At 42.1% G+C, this 12,825-nt stretch overlaps 1 protein-coding gene across 1 annotated transcript; it reads right to left on the bottom strand.

The window, feature by feature from the left end:
• Positions 1-2,166: 2,166 nt before the first annotated feature.
• On the bottom strand, positions 2,167-12,573 carry LOC145345299 (putative G-protein coupled receptor 139). The gene is made up of 2 exons (XM_080193116.1): positions 12,501-12,573; positions 2,167-3,071 (listed from the first exon to the last, which is right to left on the bottom strand). Exons 1-2 carry the CDS (start codon positions 12,571-12,573, stop codon positions 2,167-2,169), a joined length of 978 nt encoding a protein of 325 aa, XP_080049242.1.
• Positions 12,574-12,825: the final 252 nt, after the last annotated feature.

Below are 12,825 nucleotides of genomic sequence, written 5' to 3'. Positions count from 1 at the left end.
TAACGGTGGACGTATATATCATAACAATGATTGCAATATGCGAACCGTGCTGGATCATGTGATGTTGTTTGCTTCTTAGATGCGTTGACTGTTCAGATTATTACCTCCAGGCCCAGTTGCCTTCTGCCATGCAAGTCCAGAGCAGCTGAAGATCTCAGCCTATGCCATTAGACAGGTTGACTCTTTGTGACAAATCTTATTATTCACATCTGGGGCACTGAAATGCTTGGGGAGAACTGAATCTGCACTCCAGCACGCCTGTGTTTCATCGACATATTTGATAATAAGAAACACGTGTGACAAGCAGCAGAGGAAAATGTGTCACCATCTCAAACAGATGGTGGTATGCCAATGACAATCACTAGCCAGGAACATGTGGATCTCCAGCCAGCTGTTGGCATTTATATCGGCGCTTTTCAAGTCTCTGTCTTTCGCCCCCATTCTATTTATGTCTCAGTCTCTCGTTTTCATGAGGCTGACGCTCTCTCCAGTCTCGCTCTCTGCCTCTCTAAATCTGACCCTAACTCTCCAAAGTTCCTCTCTCTCACGCACAGTCGATCTCCCTAAGTCCTGCTCAGCATATTTCTTGTTTCCAAAGTTTGTCTCCCTCCCCGTCTCTCTCACCCTCAGCCTCTTTCTCTCGACCCAGTTTCTCTTTCCAACTGTTTTTTCTCCATTACCCAGTCTATCTGTTTTGTGTATTTCCTCCAGTCATTCTTTCTCCCCCAAGCTTTCTCCCCTATATTTCCTCCCTCCATTCCCCAATCTTTCTTTCTCCACAGTATTTGACTCACCAGTTTTATTTCCCTCTCCACAGCCTTTCTCTCTCGCTTTCTGCAATCTCTCTGCTGCATTATGTCTCTCTCTTCCAGAACCTCTCATGCTTTCTTCCACAGTCGCTCTCTGTCTCCGAATGTGTCTTTCCCCCAGTCTCGTTCTTTCTCTCACCACCAATTCCTCCCTACAACACTCGCTCTCTGGCTCTTAGTTTCACTTACTCTCCGACCCTCCTTGGACCTCAAGCTCGCTGTCCTAGTCTCTCACTGTGCTATCATTTTTCTCCAATCCAATTCCGTCCTCTCTTCCCCATATTTATTTTGTCACAGTATTTGCCTAACCCAATCTCTTTCGCTCCACTCCGAATGTTCTCCTTTGCTGATGCCCCCTTGCTTCTCCATTTCCTCCTCTGTTCCAAAGTATGCACTTCACCCAGTTTCTGGCTGTCTCCCCAGACAATCTTTATTTCTCCAACCCTGTCTCCACTGCCTCTCTGCCTTTCCGCTTTTCTGTCTACTCTTCCTCTCTCTCGCATTCACTTTCGCTCGTTGACTTTTTTTTTTCATTTTTCTGCCCGCCCCCTCCCACCCCATTTCTCAAAAGTTGCTGGAGGAGGAGAGAAACTGTGCCGTATTACGATTGGTGCATAGTCCTGAAGAAAGGTCACGGCCTACCTGAAGGGCATGGCAACCTGAATATGAGCCTGTATAGCGATGCAACGCTTTCCGTAAGGCCTTGCAATGCTTGGAATTGGAAGCAGAGTTTCTACCAATTCAACCTTCAAGGGTGGGTGAAGCTGAAGATTGACTAGGCCAACTTTCACACAAAATATGCAATCATTGAAGAGGTCACCACAGAAATCAAACCCACATCATTGATTTGCCCTTTGATCCAATCAGGTGATCGGCCAACAGGCTGTGCAACAGGGCAGGGATTGGCATGGCGTTCCTGATTGGCTGAGGCATTTTCAGTTACAAGGCACAGTGTGCTGTTTGGCTAAGGAGATGTGAATCACCAGGAAAGCCTCCCAGATTCATTGAGACTGAAAAAAAAACTATTGACTGGACAGCACAAATTAGCTGAATGGGAATTAATTCACCACAGGAGATTTGCTGATGTGTTACAGAAGCTGTCAGTCAGTGGGCTATGGTGCCATAATTAGTGAACAGTACCATCATTCAATGGGCTGACCCCGCTGATTTGCTGATCAACACTCAGTTGGGAGCTTGCTGATGGTCTGTGGTGGATTTCAGCCATCAGGTAAAAATCCATGAATGCCTGATGCAGCTGTCCATCAGCTGTTTGGAGCACCCTAAGATATTCCTCCAACTCACCTCTATTGCAATCTTCACTATACAATTCAGGAACTTTGCCGCCTGTGGGCTCTTCTCAGTTGCTTTGTTTGTTCACTAATTGAATAATTGATGAAAATGGATATTTCATGGCCTTCTTGAGCTGCTCCCTGAACTTCGACTGAGTCACACCATAAATAAATGTGTTTGTGCAGCAATTTAAATTCCTCAGCATCATTCCGACTTGCTGAAATACGTATTCTGGAATTGTCAGGGAAATTAATCCTTTAATGTTTGAATAAAAAAACTTAATAACGAACACGGACCAAAGAAGGATGAAGCACCCAGATATGGTGAAAAGTAAAATTATTGACTTCCTTCTGCTCTCTATCTCAGGGTCGCTGTGATTCTCTCCCTTACTCTGACCTTTAAGACCTTCCCGGATTCGACTCATTACCAAAATGTGTCTGACTGTCAAAGTATTAATGAGCAAAATTAAACCAAATGGGAGCAATGGAGTTAACACCTTATCAAACCAGGAAAATCCAACCCATATGAGATCAGTGTGATAATTTGATTTCACAACGCAGAACCATGGCACATTGTCAATTATTTCATTGGCTTCTAGTGTGAAGTACCAGGGAATATTTTTCGCACACAACAATATGCCAGTTGTTGCAAGAACCATGGCTGCTGTATTCCCGGTGCAATATTTTGTTTTCAGGTTCTGACAGCGAATGACAACAAATCGATCAAATGAGAAAGCGAGGGTGAACCAGACAGAACAATCTGTGGCTGCATTCATCAAGACTGACCTAGCACTACACACAGGTGTAATGTCCAGGAAACACACTGGAAAGTAATAATAATTGATCTGGGTGAATATGACGTCAGTGATAATGAGCAGTAGATCAGCTGTTGCCATGGCCACGAGGTAGCGAGTGGTGCAAATAGAGAGGCCACACTTTCCCCGGGACAGGATCACAATTCCCACCAAATTGACTGAAAGAGAAAGAAGGAAATATGATAAAAAACAATTGATAAAGTGCTGACCATGCCTGAACAAGACAGTATTAACTGGACTTCAGCACTTAAATAGGATACATGGGAAGGAGGAGTTCAGGTGGGGCAGACTCGCTCACACAGACTCAATTACTCATAGGTTTGCAGACCAGCTCACACCTGGATGAACACACAGTCACATGAACTCACTCACAGGATAAAGGGGAGGCTATTTAATGTTGAGGTGAAGACGAATTTGTTCACTCAGAGAGGGTGAACCGAATGCGTTTTCAACCCTGGAGGACTGTGAAAGTTCAATAATCGATTATGTTCAAGGCAGAGACTGGTGGATATCTAGATAATAGTGGCAGCAAGGGAAATGGGGCGATGGCAGCATAATTGTGGAAGAGAAATATGATCATCCATGCTTTGTTTGAATGTGGGAGGATGAACAATGGGATGAATCGTTTACTTCTTCTTTTTCCCAATGTTATTTTCTTCTGAAAAAATCTCAAACCCAGCTTGATTTTGTTTTCCCTCAAATGAACAGCCAGAGGCCCGGTTTCATTTTGGTACTCGTGAAATAGGCGGGAAGAGTGATGTGGTCATGCAGGAGCAGTTTATGGAATTAGATAGGAAGTTAAAAAGCAGGATCTCTAGTGTTGTAATCTCAGGGTTATTCCCTGTGCCACGTGCCAGTGAGACAAGAAGTAGGAAGACAGTGCTAAACAGCTGGCGTAGGAGTGGCGGTTTCAGATATCTGGACTATGTGGGTCTCTTAAGGGGCAGATAGGAACTGTGCAAGAAAGAAGGGTTGCATCTAAACTGGAAAGGCATAAATATTCTGATTGGGAGGTTTGCTAGTAATTGAATCTGTGTGTGTCAGTGAGCATGATTGCCTTGTGCAGATATCTTCGCTTGCAAAAACACACTCACTCAATTATGCAACTTGACTTAATTATGCCAACTCGCTCACAAATACTCGCTTATGCACCGAAAAACACACACTCATGTAGCTCACCTAATTATAGAGACTCACTGAATCACAAATGTGAAAAACGCACTGCGTGAGTGAGTGTGCGTGAGCAAGTCTCTGTTAGTATGTGAGTCTATCTGAAAGTGAATGGGTTGAGTAAGAACAAAACATTGTGCATTCTGGCGATGAGAAATCGAACAGAAGATGTTGGAAAAGCTCAACAGTTCTGTTTGCAACTGTGGAAAGATGAACAGATTTGGCAGTTTGAGGCCAACAATCTATTAGAGTTTTTCAAAGAAGTTGCCAGGAAAGTGGATGAAGGGAAGACAGTGGATGTTGTTTACGTGGACTTCAGTAAGGCCTTTATCAAGGTCCCGCATGGGAGGTTAGTTAGGAAGGTTCAGTCGCTAGCATACATGGAGCGGTAGTAAATTGGATTAGACATTGGCTTAACGGAAGAAGCCAGAGAGCGGTAGTGGAGGACTGCTTCTTTGAGTCAAGGCCTGCAACTCGTGTTGTGCTACAGGGAACAGTGCTGAGTTCATTGTTGTTTGCCATCTATACCAATGATCTGGATGATAATGTGGAAAATTGGATCACCAAATTTGCTGATGATACAATGACGGGAGATGTAGTGGAAAGTGAGGAAGGTTTTCAAAGCTTGCAGAAGGATTTGGACCAACTAGAAAAAAAAGGGCTGAAAAATGAAAGATGGAATTTAATGCAGACAAGTGTAAGGTATTGCATTTTGGAAGGATAAACTAAGCTGCCACATAGAAGGTAAATTGTAGGACACTGAAGAGTGCACTAGAACAGATGGATCTGGGAATATTGGTGTCACAGGTATGTATGGTCGTAAAGAGTGTTTTTGGTACATTGGCCTTTATAAATCAAAATATTGAATATAAGAGGTGGAATGTTATCTTGGGGATGTATAAGACACTGATGAGGCTGAATTTAGATTTAGAGTATTGTGCAGTTTTGGTCACCTAATCACAGGAAGGATATTATTAAGGTTGAAAGAGTGCAGAGAAGGTTTATAAGGATGTTGCCGGGACTTGAGAAACTGAGTTACAGAGAAAGGTTGAGTAGGTTCGGACTTTATTCCCTGGAACATAGAAGAATGAGGGGAGATTTGATAGAGGTGTACAACATTACTGTGGGTGAAGATAGAGTGAATGCAAGCAGGCTTTCTCCACTGAGGCTAGAAAAAAAAGCTTGAGGGCATGGGTTAAGGGTGAACGGGGGAAAGTATTGGTCGTGGCGTGGGTGCTTCTTCACACAGAAAGTGATGGGAGTGTGGAATGAGCTACCAGACAATGTATTGAATGCAGGTTCACTTTCAACATTTAAGAAAAACTTAGACGGATACATGGATAAGAGGCATTTGGAGGGATATGGTCCAGGTGCAGGCCAGTGGGACTAGGCAGGAAAACTAAATGATTTGGCACAGCCAAGAAGGGCCAAAAGGCCTGTTTCTGAGTTGTAATGTTCTATGGTTGTATGGATCTATGACTCTGCTGCACCTGCACCTCAGTGAGATTGAATTATCCTTGAATCAGAAACTTGGGTTTCAACTCTCACTCCAAATTGTTGGTGTGTGTGAGCCTTACCGAGTCTCTATGAGACATTTAGATGGTATGAATGTGACTTTGATAGGAATCGAGCACAACAAAGAGAAACAGTCTTTGTGAGTGTCTGGGTGTTTTTATTGTGTGTGATTCAAAGTAAGTAAGCATATACAGTTGAATCAGTCTGTGGATGTTAGCCAGTCAGCTCAGTAAGTGACTCTTTGTTCGTGTAAATGATTTGTGAATTTGTGAGTGTCTGTGTCGATGTCACTGAATAAATCAGTGGGTTGACGTGACTGAGCATGTCTGTTTGCGTGTCTTTGTCATTGCGAGTGAAGGCACATGGAACAGGAGAAGCTAAAGAGACTAACAATGCCAACGATCAGTTGCAGCTCCTCACAAACTGCCTTGTTCGGTTGAAGCAGCAGGTGGATGCACTGCGGAGCATACAGGGGGCAGAACGTGTGATAGGCACTAGTTACAAGGAGGTTGCCACATCACAGATTCAAACAGGTAGATGAGTGACCACCAGGAGAGGCATTCAGGTAGTGCAGGAGTCTTGTGCACTTATTCCCGTTTCAAACAGGTATATTGTTTTGGACACCGTTAAGGGGGATAGACTATCAGGGGAGTGATAGAAGCAGCAGCAAGGCCTGTGACGCCACAGCCGATTCTCCTGTGGGACAGAGTCGGGCAAAGAGCCAGCAAGTAATAGTAATCGGTGACTCGCTAGTTGAAGTGCAAGCAGGTGTTCTGTGGCAGCAATCGAGAATCCAAGATGGCATGTTGCCAGGGTCAGGACGTCTCTGAACGATTGCAAGACATGCTTAATGGGGAAGGGGAAGTGAGGAGCCAGAGGTCGTTGTGCATATTGCTACCAGCGGCATAGGCTAGAAAAGGTTTGAGGTCCTGAAATGTGAATGTAGATGGTTAGGCAGAAGTATAAAGTGCAGGGCTTCGAAGGTAGCAATTTCTGGACTACTACAGCTGTCACGTGCTAGTGAGAGTATGAATAGGAAGATTAGGCCGATGAATGCCTGGCTTGAGAGCTGGTGTAGGAGGCAGGAATTTAGATTTTCTAGGGAAGGGCTGACCTGCTCCAGAGGAGTAGGTTACATCTGAACAGGAGCAGGACTAACATCTTGGCGGAGAGATTTGCTAGAACCTCTCGGGAGTGTTTAAACAAGTTTGACAAAAGCGTGGGATCCAAAGCAGTAGAGAGACAGAAGAGACGTATGAGGACAGTGCAGAAGTTAAAGAGAGCACACTAAGTCGTAAATAGTAGCCGTGACAATAATCCTAGTACCCGTCAGATCAGACAAAAGCAAGACACAGAGCAAGGGAACTCCAGATTATACGGCATTCATTTCAATGGAAGACGCCTGGCAGGCAAGGCAGATGAACTCAGGGCATGGATGGGTACGTGGGACTGGGATATGATGGCAATTGCTGAAACATGGCTGAGGGAGGGACAAGACTGGCAGCTCAATGTTCCAGGATACAGATGCGATAGGATTGAAAGGACATGACATGAGGGGGCGAGAGGAGGAATTAGTGGTTGCACTTTTGATTAAAGAAAGCATCACTGTCGTACTGAGAGGGGATATATCCGAGGGTTCGTCGATTGAGTCTATATGGGCAGAACTAAGAAATACGAAGGGAGAATTCATTTTGTTAGGGTTGCACTACAGGCTCCCAAATAGTCGGTGGGAAATTGAGGAGCAAATGTGAAAGGAGATTTCAGATAGCTCCAAGAAAAGTAGGGTACTAATAGTCGGAGATTTTCACTTTCTCAACATTGTCTGGGACAGCCATACTATTAGAGAGTCGGATGGAGAGAAATTTGTTGAATATATTCAGGAAGAATTTTTCATTCAGAATGTGGATGGCCCAATTAGAGAGAGGACAAAACTTGACCTCCCATTGGGAAATAAAGAAGGACAGGTAACAGAAGTATTAGTGTTGGATCACTTTGGGACCGGTGACCATAATTCTATTGGTTTTAGGATAGCTATGGAGAATAATTTATTCAGGCCCAAAATTTAAAATTCTAAATTGGGGCAAGGCCAATTTTGATGGCTTTGGGTACAAACTTTCAAAAGTTAATTGGGGGCAGTCTGTGGGAAGGCAAAGGGAGGTCTGGTTAAGTGGCACGCTTTCAAAAGTGTGTTAACCACTGTTCAGGGTAAACACATTCCTCAGAGTGAAGGGCAAGGCTGGCAGAAGTAGAGAACACTGAATGACTGGGGATATTATGGTCCTGGTCAAGAAGAAGAAAAGGGCACATGGCATGCATAGGCAGGTGGGATCAAGTGAATGCCTTGAATAGTATAAGGGTGTAGGACTCGATTTATGAAAGAAACCAGGAGGTCGAAAAAGGGAACACAAGATTGGTTTGACAGGTAAGACAAGGGAGAATCCAAAGCAATCCTACAAATACGTAATGGGCAAAAGAGTAACGAGAGTGAATAGGGCCTCTTAAGGATCAACAAGGTCATCTATGTGCAAATCCACAAGAGATGGGTGAGATCTTAAATGAATATTTATCATCAGTATTTACTGTTGAGAAGAGTATGGATGTTAGGGAATTGTGGAAATAAATAGTGATGTCTTGAAGAATGTACATATTACAGAGAAGGTGGTGCTGGAAGTCTTAAAGTCTCAAGATAGATAAATCCCCAGGACCTGGACTCCCGGATCTTGTGGGAGGATCGGGAGGAAATTGCGGGTCCCCTAGCCGAGATATTTGAATTATCGATAATCATGGGTAAGGTGCCTGGACATTGGAGAGTGGCAAATGTTGTGTCTTTGTTTAAAAAAGGGATGCAGTGAATAGCCTGTGAACTACAGTCCAGTGAGCCTCACGTCTGTACTGGGTAAATTGTTGGATAGTATTTTGAGGGACAGGATCTTCAGGCATTTAGAGACACAAGGACTGATTAGTGATAGTCAGCATTGCTTTGTGAGTGGAATATCATGTCTCACAAATTTGTTTGAGTTTTTAGAAGGGCTAAGCAAGAAGGTAGATGAGGGCACTGCAGTTAATGTTGCCTGCATAGACTTTAGCAAGTTTTTTGACAAGGTACTACATGGCAGGTTGTTGCATCTGGTTAAATCTCACGGGATTCAGGTGAGGTATCTCAATTGATACACGCTTGGCTTCTTGACAGAAGCCAGAAGGTGGCTGTAGAGAGTTGATTTTCACACTGGAGGCCTGTGACCAGCGGTGTGCCTGAGGGATCAGTGCTGGGTCCACTGTTATTTGCCATTTATATTAATGATTTGGATAAGAATATGGGGGGGAATGGTTAGTAAGATTTCAGATAACACTGTAATTTGTGGCATAGTGGCCAGTGAAGAAAATTATCTCCAATTGCAACGGGATCTTGATCAATTGGACTGACGATTGCAAGATTGAGTTTAATTTAGACAAATGTGAGGTGATGCATTTTCACAGATTGAACCAGGGTAGGGCTTACTCAGTTAGTGGTAAGACGCTGGGGAGAGTTACAGATCAAGAGATCTAGAGGTACATATTCATAACTCCTTAAACGTGGAGCCGCAGGTGGACACAGTGGTGAAGAAGACATTCAGCATGCTTGCTTTGATCAGTCAGAAAATTGAATACAGGAGTTGGAATGTTTTGTTGAAGTTGTACAAGACATTGGTAAGGCCACACTTGGCGTACTGTGTGCAATTCTGGTCACCCTATTATAGAAAGGGTATTATTAAACAAGAAAAAATGCAGAAAAAATGAGTGGGATGCTACCGGGACTTGATTTTTGAATTATCAGGAGAGGCTTGATAGAGTGGGACTTTTATCTCTGCAGCGTAGGAGGCTGAGGGGGAATCTTATAGAAATGTATAAAATAACGAGGGCACAGATCAGCTAAATAGTTAATACCTTTCGGCAAAGGTAGAGGAGTCTAAAACTAGAGGGCATTGGTTGAAGGTGAGCGGGGAGAGATACAGACGTGTCCAGACGGGCATTTTTTTTTATTGCACAGAAGGTGGTGAATGTCTGGAACAAGCTGCCAGAGGTAGTACTAGAGGCGGGTACAATTTTGTCTTTTAAACAGCACTTAGATAGTTACATGGGTACGATGAGTTTAGAGTGATATGGGTAAATGCGGGCAATTGGGATTAGCTTAAGGGTTTAAAAAATATAGCATGGGCAAGTTGGTCCGAAGGGCCTTGTTTCCATGCTGTAAACTCCTGTGACTCTATGAAGAGGGGTAGATGTTTGGTATGACTGTGAAGCGTCAACAGTAGCAGGTAGCAAGTTTTCATTCAATAAATTGAAGAATAGATTGAACATGGACATTTTGGGGGACAATTTCTAGGTAAATAACTTAAGTTTCCAAAAAAAAGTCTCATTCTTTCCTCACACTGATGTCAACAAATGGCATGACTGCTTTCAGTTGTACAATATAGCACCTCATTAATTTACTAAAATTATGTGCTGTAATTTTAAAAGACACCAATGGGTGATTGGATTTGCTGAGGTGAACCTCAAATGCATAAATACTGTAGAATATGTACTGGATCAGATGGTGAAGTTCGCTGAATTTTGCAATTGCCATTGATTGTTTGGAGATTATTTTCAGAGTTATTTTGCCAGTTTAATTAAGTGAACTTGCATTATGATTTAATACACCTGAAAAATCAGAGGTTTAAAAACGGATTGATAGTGGCTCAGTTAGGAAGTGATTGCCTTAATTGGGTGGGGCAGAACATTTGGAACGTGACATCACGATTAAGGAGGTTGGTCGGGCAGACGAAACTGAATGGAGAAGAGAATGAAGAAACGGAGCCTGAAGAAAGGGGTGAACTCATTTGCGGGGGCGGCGGGGAGGGGGGGGTTGTGTCGGGGGAACTAACCTGACAAACAATAGTGAATAAATCCAAACCTGAAACTTCAATATATTTATGACAAATATTTAACAGAATCTTTAAAAAAGATAGTGAGTCACCTGGGTTGAAAGAATTGCATCCAATAATATTAATAAATAGATTACAGTAGAACATAAAAGACAGCATTATCTGTTCAATAAAATTCGTCAAAATATTACCAAACTATATATTATCAGTTAATGTTCTTGTTTTCCTGGATTAAAAAGGCAAACATTGAAGGCAGCAATGGAAATATAAACAATTTCGTACAGTGCAAATGTTATGAAAAAAAGACAAGTGAGTCAGAGTCAAAATTAAACGAAACACTGCTGGAATTACACAATGTAATAAAGAATCAAAAAACAAATTATGCGTTTTGAATTATTTGGATGCCTTCCAGAAAGAAGTAAGCTTTTTTTTTATACAGTAGATGCTAAGGGACATGATTTTCTAAAGCTTTCGATATGGTGCAACACAACAGACTCGTGACTAACCATAAAGAAGTGGAGTTCGGGGGGAAACAACAGAATGGACAGGAAACGGGTACAAACACAAAAAAAAAGTGTCAGCATCGATTAACGGATATACAAGGTTTCTGGAAGGTGGGAAGTTGTGTTCAAGTGGGATCAGGTACTGAGTCCCTGTGTTTCGCGATTTAAAAATAATGTTTGGGATTAGAAAATGTAAAACATATGAGATCAACAGACGAACCTAAACTGAAGGCAAAGCGAAAAGCGACGAAGATTAAAACAGCATATGTGGACACATGAATAATAATTAATAGACATTTATAGTGAAAATTTCAACAGAAAACTAATCTTACTATAGTTAAGCTTCAGGTGCTGCATTTTGTTGAGAATAATTTGTTTTTTTTTTGGAAAAAATAGTGCCTGAACTTTATCGATGAGTTTAGGAAACAGATTCCGAAAATGTTAGGAACAGCCACACAGATTAACGTTCTTAGTTAGAAACGGATCACTGAAGTTCATTCCCAGAGGACTGTGAGTTGAAAATAGTAAAAAAACAGTCAGGATAGGGATACATGATTGTCCTGAGCGGCTGCAGAAATACCAGAAATTTCTAGTGGAGGGGTTCAGTGGGAATTTCGAGACATTTCGCTTTGTGCATTCATTACAAATCGTTTTCTTCCTACAATAACATTCTTCCGCTTTTCAATGTAAACACCACTTCAAAGAAAAAGAAACGGACTAACTTTATTTCGGTTAGTAAGCCATATACATTAAAATCTACACATATACAACCAGTAATGGATTGTCACTGGGGTAGAATATTCAACTTGTGACTGATGCACACACAATAAAATTCTACATTGACAGATCCAATCATTCGCTGTCACTGGAGTCAAATGTTTCAGTGACGATCGACCCCCACAACAGAAATTTGCGCCGAAAGATATTAACAGTAACGCAAGGCCACCGGGATCAATTATTCTACTTGTGAGTGCTGCACAAACAATGTAACTCTACCCCGACAGATATTTCCAGAAGCAAAGGTTCCTTAGGTCAGATGTTGCACTTTGGTGACTGACTCACTCAAACTGCAATTCTACACACAGAAAATTCCAACAATAAATAATAACTTGGATTAGGTATCCCATTGTGGTTACTGACACTCAGCCCGTAAAAATCAGCACGAAGTGATGCTTAAATGTGATTTTACTGTCCCATCACCTAATGCCTTCCTTGAGAAACTTCACGATCATATCATTTAGTTTACATAATCTTCCACATGAAGCAAGAACTTGATAATTTGGGTTCTGCGAGTTACAAACAATTTTATTATCATTTGAGGAAATGGAACAAATCTATAGCGATAATTCAAGACATTTTTCATCAGGAAACAATATCATCAATTGGATGACTGTCTACTGCTGTGCAATACGTCAGCATATCAAGTTACCAGCCAGAGAGTAAAACGAGAGTAACTGCATCACAGATTTATATGAATTTAATGGTTCTCGTCACTTACCAGGTACACCAATAATGGCAAGAAGTGTGTAGAATATTTTCTCTGTGTTTTGAATTTGTATAAGCGTTTTCATTGTGAAGGTCTGTGTCCTTTCTTATTGCACGCAATGCCTTTGTGTTAATCTCTGAATTAATGCATTCCCAAGGCCTCAATTTATACCCTTTGGGATCACCTGGGGGACATTGATGTGGCAACATCTGTAAAGTTGATGGAAACATATGACATATGACACAAGTGGCAAGATATATTTATTTTTGAGATTTAATTGCCAAGTTCAAACGGCTAAAAAAAAATCACTTTGAATTACTCGAAAATTAGAAGTGGT

This window comes from Carcharhinus amblyrhynchos, chromosome 7 (genome assembly GCF_965287045.1).
Source record: "Carcharhinus amblyrhynchos chromosome 7, sCarAmb.v2.hapA, whole genome shotgun sequence".
NCBI lineage: Eukaryota > Metazoa > Chordata > Chondrichthyes > Carcharhiniformes > Carcharhinidae > Carcharhinus > Carcharhinus amblyrhynchos.
The sequence above is the reverse complement of the archived record's forward strand: the minus strand, read 5'-3'. Positions and strand labels throughout refer to the sequence as shown.

Coding starts and splice junctions, on each gene's coding strand:
- LOC145345299 (XM_080193116.1), bottom strand. CDS start 12,573: ATGAAAACGCTTATACAAATTCAAAACACAGAGAAAATATTCTACACA. Junction 3,072..12,500: donor TGCCATTATTGGTGTACCTG/GTAAGTGACGAG, acceptor TTTCTCTTTCAG/TCAATTTGGTGGGAATTGTG.